This window comes from Notothenia coriiceps, unplaced genomic scaffold (genome assembly GCF_000735185.1).
Source record: "Notothenia coriiceps isolate Sejong01 unplaced genomic scaffold, NC01 NC01_scaffold00026424, whole genome shotgun sequence".
Lineage (NCBI taxonomy): Eukaryota > Metazoa > Chordata > Actinopteri > Perciformes > Nototheniidae > Notothenia > Notothenia coriiceps.
In genome coordinates, this window is record NW_011359125.1 from 566,365 (window position 1) to 576,915 (window position 10,551).

General features: G+C 39.2%; 1 protein-coding gene across 1 annotated transcript; it reads left to right on the forward strand.

The window, feature by feature from the left end:
• Positions 1–763: 763 nt before the first annotated feature.
• LOC104957109 (bone sialoprotein 2-like) lies at positions 764–2,798 on the forward strand. Its single transcript, XM_010784722.1, has 5 exons — positions 764–927; positions 1,652–1,733; positions 1,840–2,002; positions 2,301–2,363; positions 2,462–2,798. Exons 1-5 carry the CDS (start codon positions 764–766, stop codon positions 2,497–2,499), a joined length of 510 nt encoding a protein of 169 aa, XP_010783024.1. The 3' UTR covers positions 2,500–2,798.
• The last annotated feature ends 7,753 nt before the right edge of the window (positions 2,799–10,551 follow it).

Below are 10,551 nucleotides of genomic sequence, written 5' to 3' on the forward strand. Positions count from 1 at the left end.
CAGCAGGGGAGGGGGCTTTTGTAGTTGTTTTGAAGCACTTTGCATTCTGTGTTTGCGCTCCAGGTGCCTCTCATTGATCCACTTGTGTCCCCTAGCTGTTACTGAACAAAAAGACCTGCACTCCGAGCCGAAAATTGCTGTTCTTTCATGAGCTCCGAGCTGAAAATAACACTGCAAGACCAACTGTTTTTGGACCTAGAAGTAAAAGAGGCATTGAGAACTGTTGAATCCAACCCACTCTCTTCAGTCTGCGTACAAATGACACGACTTTACACATTGGAAAATGCTTGCAATAGATAAGCTAAAGTCAGATTTTGCGTGCCTATCATACGCCAACTATTCCCATTGAGTTCTGAGTCCGAGTTTTGCGTGCATATGAGACGCAAATGGATACGGTCGGGTCTGAGAAGACCGGAAGCTGTGTGGTCCATAAAAACATGTTATTACTCAATATCAAGCCACGATTATTGATTTTATTTGTAATCGTATAACGTCGGACTTTTTTTGCCGTCCGTGAGGAAACTAAATGGGGCTCAGAGCCTCAGAATACAGAAATCTGTATTGTTTTTAATCTTTTTTTCCTTCGAATTTGTTATCCTTTTCTAAATAACACACTGTTATTTACTCAACAATAACACACTATTATCCTTGTTTCTATTTATTCGTTTAATTCTATAATATTGGGCTTTTTAGCCGTCCGTCAGGAACTGATTTTCAAAATAAAGTCACCGGAAACATGTTGTAGCCGCAATGCATGTGGGATATGGTGTTTCCCACATACCATGTTTCGTTAAAGGTCCACTGGACGCAGCGCAGTCCAATTCGAGAAGGCGATTCTCCATTAGAAGAAGAAGAAGAAGAAGAAGAAGAAGAAGAAGAAGAAGAAGAAGAAGACATTGTACCCTCCTTGACACGAAGTTCCTCGAGGTAAACCCGTTTTCTGTAATGTAATAAAGACATTTACTTTACAATGTTTTTTAAATGATTTCAGCTTTTGCATCACTTTACACAGCACCATGTGTCGACATACAAGCTTACGCGTGCAAATTATTTGCTAGTTAAACCGTGAACTGCTCAGTTAGCATCATTGAGTTAGCCTAAGCTAACGTCTGTCGTTTTACGGAGCTGTTGCAGTTTAAAATCAATCGATAGTAACATAGGTGATCATGTTGTAAATATAATGGGGCTTCTTCAGTTTTTTGACAGTATTTTGAGTTTTAAAGCTTAAATTCACTCTTCGAGCCGATCCGAGATCTGCTCAGATATTTGTCCCGTTGATATTTAAACAGACATTACTAGCCGCTAGCCGATACATGATCCAGTATATTCTGTGCATTAACCAAAAAGTAAAAACGCATTAGCAGGTACAGGTTACCAAAAAACATGCATCTGAAGATGATATGTTATACATTAGGAATTCATAATAACTGAATTATTGTTAAAACCAGGGGTGGGGTTTCAAAGGAGATCTACATACTCTTGTTCCTCCATTGCTAATAGAATAACATCAATGCCCTATACCAAAACATTTTAATCATACCTTTCCCTCATAATGCTGATGTTGGTCTAAACTTTAATTCACTTAATATTAGGCTAGTTTAAATTACAGCTACATCTATGATCTAACTAACACCTTCTTTTTTTGTTTCAGCACAATGTCGAAAGAAACTGAAAAAACCAACAAACTAGAAGCTCTTCTTCTGCTTGGGGATGCATATGTTGAGGACACACAGGCAAGTTTCTTGTTTTTTTTATACCCAAAGTGTCATTATTTAAATCCAGTTAGTTAATGCGCATTTTTTCTCACTCTGTGTTTCATTACATTCCATGTCCATAAAGAAACTCAATAAGGAAACTCAACAAGGAGACGCAAAAAGAAGACGAACCACGCAGAAGACGCAAAAAGAAGACGAACCACGTCCAAAAGTGACCTGGTGGAAGAGAGACCAAGATGGGCAACGTGTGGCCAGCAGCAAACGAAGGAAAAAAAGTTCTTCTAATTGTTAGTCTACATTTTATGAAATTAATCAAAGTCAGTATATGTGATTTAAAGTAGCCACTGGTTTAATAATGCTGTTGATAATTCATATTTCTATATATTTGCACATCGATTTTGTCAGAGGACTAAGGACTAAAACCAATAAGCGGATGTAAATGACATGATTATGCAAAAATAAATACATTGAGCTTTGATATTTTCATGTTTGCTGAAGGTTGGTGTTTTTGTAACATTTCTTTAAATCTGTCAATTAGCTAAAATAATCTGTTTAATGGGTTTGAATAATTTCCCCCCCAAACAGATGGTACTCCTCCATGCAGTAGTTCCACCATAACAACACCATGTCTAAGCTACCAAGATCCTGGTAAGAAAAAAGCTACTTTTGAAGACTTTTTCTAGATAAGGTATGTTTCATATGAAATGTTTTCCTCATGGTATGTATTTATATTTCTGTATTTAAAGATTTTAATATGCAGAGAAGACCTTCTACGGGACTCTGAGACCGTTAAGGAGCATGGTGTTGGCGATGTGCCACCATTGTCATCTTGGACTCAAAGGCAAAAAGAGTTTCAACAGTGTTGGCAACAGGCGAGGCCACAGAACGTTGACAACTTATTAATAACTAAGAATATCGTCAAGATGACCTGCAATCACTGTCTCCTGGAAGAAGCTGTCATCCGTTGTGAGGAATGTATGCCATCAGAGTGGTTTTGTGCAGAGTGTGATATCTTGGTTCATACAAAACACACTCTGCACAGTAGGCAAACCACCTGTAATGGATTTTACAAGTATATTCCTCCAACAGAGTCTGTGAAACTCCGGGATGGCAAATACATCATTTCTAAACAAGGTTAGTGTCCCATTTTTTTTAATTGATCAGCCTTTTTTCCCCCTCACAAAAAAACTCATTTGAATCTCAAATTGCATTCTGTTATCATAGTGCTTGCTTACAACATTGTTAAATCTCATCCTGATTGTACTTTGACCTTGCAGACCGTTTGCTTCCAACATCCTTTCCTTCAAGGATATGTTCTTGTGAAGTTTTCGATGTTGCAGTCTCTGTTGGTAGACCTATCATATTGGTGTGACACCAATATGATAGGTCTACCAACAGAGACTGCAACATCGAAAACTTCACAAGAACATATCCTTGAAGGAAAGGATGTTGGAAGCAAACGGTCTGCAANAAATCCGAAAAACATTTAAAAAAAGAAAATAGTACTTTATTCCGAGTGTGCTTGCTTTGTTCTTTGAAAGTCATCACATAACGGCATTGTAATACACGGTTCGGCTGCATTACATATTACACATCTGCCGTAGTTCTTTATTTATAGAGCCCTGTAAGAATGTAAATACTGAGTTGAGAGAATAGTCAGGGGATTTGGGTGATGGGAGACACATCTATGGAATCACAATTTCAATAGCTTACCATTAAATGACGGATATACCTTTCTGTCTGTGATGTTTTACAAATCAGATATTAATGTGTAGAGAGTAAAACATGAGAAATAGTATAGCAATATCCTGTAAAATTATGTAAAAACATGAATAAAACTACACATCTTCAGATGTTATACATACATAAGTGTCCTACACTAATAATACAAAGTTATTATTAGTATGCTGTGTGTACCTTGTGTGCACCGTAGCCTAGTGGTTAAAGCACGTTATTGAATTATTTTTGTTGAATAATGTTATTTTTGTTGAATAATGTTATTTGATGACAAAAATATTAAAAGTACATACTTTCAGGGGAAAGTAGAAGGTCAATGATATAGAATATAAAAAATCAAGAAGATACTGTAAGTGATCTCTACAATAAAACAGTTTAGTGCTGGATGTACAAAGATATTAATAGGAGGATGTGCAAAACAGACAAACTAATTAACCTTTATTTAAAAATTAAATAATACTTTAGGTTAAGGTCTTCTTTCAAATAAGAAAAAAGCTTTGGGGGTATCTATCTACAGATAAATAGTAAGCCTGACAAAGTACTTAACGTCTAATATATTGCTTTCCTGCAATGTTAACTATGTTGAAGCACTTATTTTAACTGATATTATACACATTAATTATACTCTTATGTATGTAGATAGAATAAGAAATGTGCAGAATTTTACAGTTTAATAGTGGAGGTATACACACATATTGATAGATGTCTTGTAATGCACTGTTGAGGAACCTGTGACCCAAGTTTTTCATTCATTGCATACACCGTAGTTGTGTATATGATATGTCAATAAACCTTAGAAAATCTTGAAATCTTGAAAGGGATGTGCAAAATAGCCATTATATACAGTCTTTAATTAACTATTAGTAGAGAATAACGAGTAATTAATATACTTTATAGAGATCTGCAGATTTAGTCTTCTCAAGCACCAACTATCAAATATTTCCTGATTGTTGGCACTTGACAATCACCTTCCCTGAATTTTACTCAGGTGTAACTAAAGTCTGCTTTAAGGGTTGTTTATTTTTCACATCATTACTCAGAATTTGCAAAGTAACTAAAATAAATGTAGTGGAGTAAAAATACCAGGTTAACCTCTGAATTGTAGTGGAGTAGAATTACAAAGTAACAATGAGCTGTTATGTGGGTATATATTAACGCTGCGCATTATGGACACAAGCGATTTTCACCCATTTAGTAATTACATGTTTTAAATTTGTACACACCAATGTGTTTCCTATCGCCTAAACCTCCAGGGCTGTACACAGTTTAATACTGTCAACTTATAATTTTGGGAAAAAATAAAACGTCTTTTAAAACTAAATTCCCAGTAGAGACGTGCCATAGAGAACTTTTTACAAACATAGACTGTATATATAAAGGTTGCGAAACACAATAGCCAGCGCCGTATAGACTGAGAGTTACGTCATCTCCGTTCACTCCAATGGACCACTTTTTTACAGCAATGGCGGATCGTGGAGCCTCTCAATCGTTCCCCGGAAGTTAGCGCCAAGGCTAGCAGAGCTGTAGAGTTGCAGCATAATAGACCGTTCGTGACGGACTTTTAAAGGTAAGAAGAAGTTTAAAGATTTATATTGCGGATATTATCAGTACATCTGATTCAAATTAACATGTGTATTAAAGGATGTCAGTGGATTATCCCTAAATTAGTAGATTTAGGGAACGTTTACAGATAACAGATAAAGCTAGGATTCCGGATCAAGTTAGCAACACACGTTGAACAGCCTTTTAATTGTAAATTCCGTTCTCTTAATGTCATTTCGTCCAACGTTGTTGAATTAGAGAAGAGGGGCTTCTAAAAGGGATTGTATGCGGGGGTGGAGGGAGTTAAATATTAGATAAATATAACTCTGGTGCGTGTAAGAGTGAGTGTTTTTAGCAGAGCCATATTGTGTCCTTGTGATTATGTTGATTATTACCTGTCTGTATAATGTTGCAGCTCAGCTGATTTTGGATTGATGGCAAAGGGAGAGGGACTTAACACTAGAACCGCCAACGGGTACATTTTACCCGCAGCTGTTTTTTTATTGTATGTAACTTTTTTTCCATAACNAAAATCAGTAATATCTTTAAAAACTACAAGTCCTTTTCTATCAGCTGTGCACCGTTATGGTGTAAATATAACCTATCTACCAATTGGATCAAATATAAAAGTCAGCCGAATTACTATTGATACTGCAAGGAGACGTATTTTGTGAAAAGAAATGCAAGATGTTGTTTAATTGTTGATATATTTATGATCCACGTCACAGTTTTGGCGGCAGTTCTCCTGTTTGTCCAGAAGTCTTCTCATCAGGGCTCTATAAATAAAGAACTACGGCAGATGTGTAATATGTAATACAGCCGAACCGTGTATTACAATGCCGTTATGTGATGACTTCCAAAGAGAAAAGCAAGAACACTCGGAATAAAGTATTATTTTCTTTTTTTTTTTAAATGTTTTCGGATTTCATCATAAACACCATATCCCAACGTGCATTGCGGCTAAACAATCCAATCACCGAGCTTCTAGCTGAGGATCTTGGGTAATCGGTTCAGTGGGTTTGTGTTGTGTATCGCGATGATGATCAAAATGTCCCTTAAAGGTCTACGTCTGTTTCCGGTGACTTTATTTTGAAATTCAATTCCTGAGAAACGGCTAAAAAGCCTGAGATTATAGAATTAAACGAATAAATAAAAACAAGGATAATTGTGTGTTATTGTTGAGTAAATAACAGTGTGTTATTTAGAAAAGAATAACAAATTAGGAGGAAAAAAAGATACAGATTTCATTATTCTGAGGCTCCGTGCCCCATTTATTTTCCTCACAGACGACAAATACAATCAATAATCGTGGCTTGATATTGAGTAATAACACGTTTTATGGACCACACAGCTTCCGGTCTTCTCAGACCCGACCGTATCCATTTGTGTCTCATATGCACGCAAAACTCGGACTCAGAACTCAATGGGAATAGTTGGCGTATTATAGGCACGCAAAATCGGACTTTAGCGTATCTATTGCACGCATTTTCCAATGTGTAAAGTCGTGTCATTTGTACGCAGACCGAAGAGAGTGGGTTGGTTGAATCTCATGTAATCAAGGAAAATAGAGAAGCATTTGGCGGTGCATCTTCCATGCAGTTTCGGTAATGGAGAATATTGAGATACAATAAAGGGCAAACGGCTGAAATAGATGCTAAGTCTTCTTTATTTCTTTAGTTAGTTAATTACATTAGTTATTATTTTCAAGCAAAATGATTGACAGCAGCTCGACTGTGCCTTGTTGCCTGGCAACGATAAAAGGACACTTTGAGCACCTCTGCCTGCACAGGCTTTTCAAAATCAAGGCCTTACAAAACACACTTTCTATTGTGCCTGATTCAAAGACACTGAATAAAACTGCAGTGAATCAAAGCAAATGGAAGGTGTTGGTGGCATGAATGTGAGTCGTGAATATGAGAGTGAACCTTCGCTCCACATGCCTCCCATCTCACTTTAAATATGGAGTTTCTCTAATAAATATGCTGCTGGCTTCTCACACACTCACACACTGCGGGGCTTTACTCTGGAAATGTCAGCTCGCAGGATGGTCAATATCCGATAACCTTTATATGCTTGATCAGAATGTTGAACACTGAGTACCAGGTTAGGCAACGCTCCAAAATCTCCCCATATCAAACGCTCACCAAGCTGTAGATTTGAAAGGTGGATTCAACATGCTTGTAACTTAGGTAGGGCAGTGGCTGTACTTGTGGGTAACCCAGTTGTATGCTGATGATAAAGTTATAAATCAGAGAAAGTTCTCAGACAATCCTGAAAACAATCCTGAACATTTCATTATAGGATCCCCATTAGCAGTGATATTACAACCCAGTCTCACAAAAAATAGTGTTATAACTACGTTGGTCCACAACGTAGGACGTAGTATTTCAACAAAAACGCCTCTGAAATTATAGGATCCCTACGTTTTTTTTCACCATTCATTCCAATGGCTGGCATCTATGCCACGTGATCTTCAAATTTCTCCCTGCAGAAAAAAAAACATGGCCGAACTTCGTTTTATTCTCGAAGGAAAATGCCTATTTTAAAGTTAGTTTGGCCATTAAAATGCGTTTTGATGTCATTTGATGCGAGAAATATGAGTTGTTATTTCAGATTATGTGTGCAGTGGATGTACATGATCTTTAGTTTGCTAGTTATTACGAAGATTACTTCAGGAAATCGTGTCCATACAACGTTTTCATTGTTACCAAGGTGGTTGCTAGGGATGCTGCTATCGATATTATTTCTGTTATGTTGTGTAACCGTTTAATCACCATTAAACGGTTACACAACATAACAGAAATAATATCGATAGCAGCATCCCTAGCAACCACCTTGGTAACAATGAAAACGTTGTATGGACACGATTTCCTGANACGAGTGTCATGGAAGTCGTACGTACGAAGTTTTGCGAGAGATACTTTCTGAAACTTCGCGGCCCGCTAAAGAAGGGGGTCGGGTGTCGGTCAGAAAAAATACAACACCATAAGCGTTTGTGTAATTTTCGCTAGTTTTGTCAAAAAACAGGAAATTAAAAGAACCCGTTAAACAACAAAAAGTGGCACTCTCGACCTGAATAAGTAGTAGATGTATTGGAACCACCATGCGGATACCGAAACCAGTTCATGTCTTTTGGTAACTTGAGGGTGCATTCTGAACAGGTTGTCATAGAAAATACTGTTCGGCTATCGCTGAGTATTGACCGGTGACTGAATGGACAAATAAGAGTGAACTTCAGATATGTGTTCATAAGCGGAAGGAGACTAGAAAGGACTGTGTGTGATACTCAGACGTAGTTATCTCACTGGAGAAGGACCTGTAAAATCGGACTAGTCGGGAAATAATTAGTACCAGGAGATTTTATAAGGAACATGGAGGCTACATTAAGACGTGAGCTATACACTTTGTTTTACGTCATTTTTACCAGTCCCTTTTTTACGGCAGTGATAGCGCCCATTGTATTATTCTCTTACATGAAGACGCTGTCACACAGACCCAGTAAATTCCACTACACGTAAATGCGTCTTATACCTGGATAATTCTAGAGCGCTGGTGTAGTAAAAGTAGGGATCGGTTTACGAACCGCGAGGAGTGAAATGTGAAGAGAGCGGATTCCAAACGGAAGACCTCAGTGATCAGTGCAGACTAGATTTCAGTGACCCCCTAGGGTCCAAAGTAGTTGTGGCGGAGCGTCGATCACGCCCCGGTCGAAGCATGGACTCGTCGATACACGAAAACGACGACGTAAAAACAAGGCCCTGGGACCAACACAGACAAGGAACGACGGGCGGACCAAGACATCGACGACCGATGATGTGTTTGCGGCAAGTGTGGATGCGAGAGTTACACAGGCTCCGATTGCAGCCCCGGATCACACCTGTGACACACGACATCCACAATTAATTGACTTTGTCCCTGTCACCCGTCTCAATGGAGAAGAGTATCACTTGTCATGAAGAACCTACACGTTAGGGAGTCCATTCGACCACAGTAGCTAAGCCGACTTGTTGTACTGTCACAAGGAGAAGTCAGACGTACGTACACGCTCGTTGTAAGTGACACCATTGAAGAGGACCCTCATTGTGTTGAAATAGGAACCGGGGGACAAAAATGATACGCAAGAGGAGTCTTCTCATCGAACTACCTCGACACATAATCGGGACCTATTTTCACACACGTCGTATTCCTCACGTTAAAGTTTCTCGTCGGCGAGTGTTGACGACATCACCGACAGTGAAAGCGACGACGACGGGAGAAGACAACGAAAGTAACAAAGTACCTAGTGAGGAGATAAATGCGATTTGTCAGGTTGAGAAATGTTCTCTCATGGCATAGATCTTTGCATAAAACATAGTAAAACGTTAGTCACCTTTGATCTTGACCGTGATCGTCTGAACGTGATCTTCAAGAGAAATGGGGGGAGTCAACCTTGAGATGACCCATAGGTAGGGTATTAACATGACAAAACAACGATCTGTCAAACAGGTCGTAGGAAAACCAAAGACCGGGATTCCTTCAAGGATGAATGAAGAACTTATCACGACACACCTGCCAACACAAAGTCCGAGCGGAAACAAACGCAAATAAACCGACAACGGACTGACATGTGGCACAAGGGTGTCACAACAAGAGACCACGTGAGAACTATGTTCCAATAAAATAGTAGAAGACCCTTATCATGTATTCGAAATTATGTCGAGAATAGAAGAGACTCTCCAGTTGCAGCGAAATTGACAACGTACACAGATTTTCAAAAAATAGGAAGAAAACGACCTCTTCGATCAAAGTAAGACGGGTACATTCAACCTTTGCATAGACGTTGCACAAGAAGGTCTAAAGGGAACGAGAAGTGTAGACGCTCCTCCAAAAACGTGACGTGTTATGACGAGTGAAAGAAACTGTCGCGATGGCCTGCCAACCGCCATCACCAAGGTCCCAAGCGACACTAATGTTGGATAGCTTCAGAGAACCGGAAAGACAATGTTCGACTGACTACCTAACCTTTACCTGACGAGAACATAACCGTGTCCAAGAAAACGAAAGACGGGCGTGGGATGCCAGACATGTATTGAATTAACCACCCCGGGAAAGACAGGTAATACGTATGGAATTACACGACCATGGACGTGTAAACAAAATTACAGGGACCTCGCGACCGGTGGAGACCAGTGAAAAAACGTAGCGATTTACACTGACTGTGAAAAATAAGCTTATGTCGGAGACTCCAGCGATGGCAACGACCTCGAAAAGGTGAGACACTTAGAGAAGCTGGAGAGGATCGCTGCCTAGAGTGGAGAGAGAACCTCTAAAGTGCGAGAACACTAGAAATGGGTCGAGACATCAAGACACCGAACGACGTCACCGAGTACCTTCGAATTGGGAATGCAAAGTAAAGTCGTTGGAGTCAAACTTCGAGAGAATGGTCTACACGTAGTTTTCGAGAACACCTCCAACCCGACAGAAACAGAAGAGGAACCACCCACGGAAATCGTAGGAGGACGTCACAAAAGACGTACCCCCCCAGTCCACTGAACAGGTTGAATAACAATCAACAGAC

What these genes read in the sequence shown, in the direction of transcription:
- LOC104957109 (XM_010784722.1), top strand. Translation starts at nt 764, where the DNA reads ATGGTGTTTCCCACATACCATGTTTCGTTAAAGGTCCACTGGACGCAG. An exon ending in TTGACACGAAGTTCCTCGAG is followed by an intron (nt 928 to 1,651) that starts GTAAACCCGTTT and finishes TTTTTGTTTCAG; the next exon opens with CACAATGTCGAAAGAAACTG. An exon ending in CATATGTTGAGGACACACAG is followed by an intron (nt 1,734 to 1,839) that starts GCAAGTTTCTTG and finishes ATGTCCATAAAG; the next exon opens with AAACTCAATAAGGAAACTCA.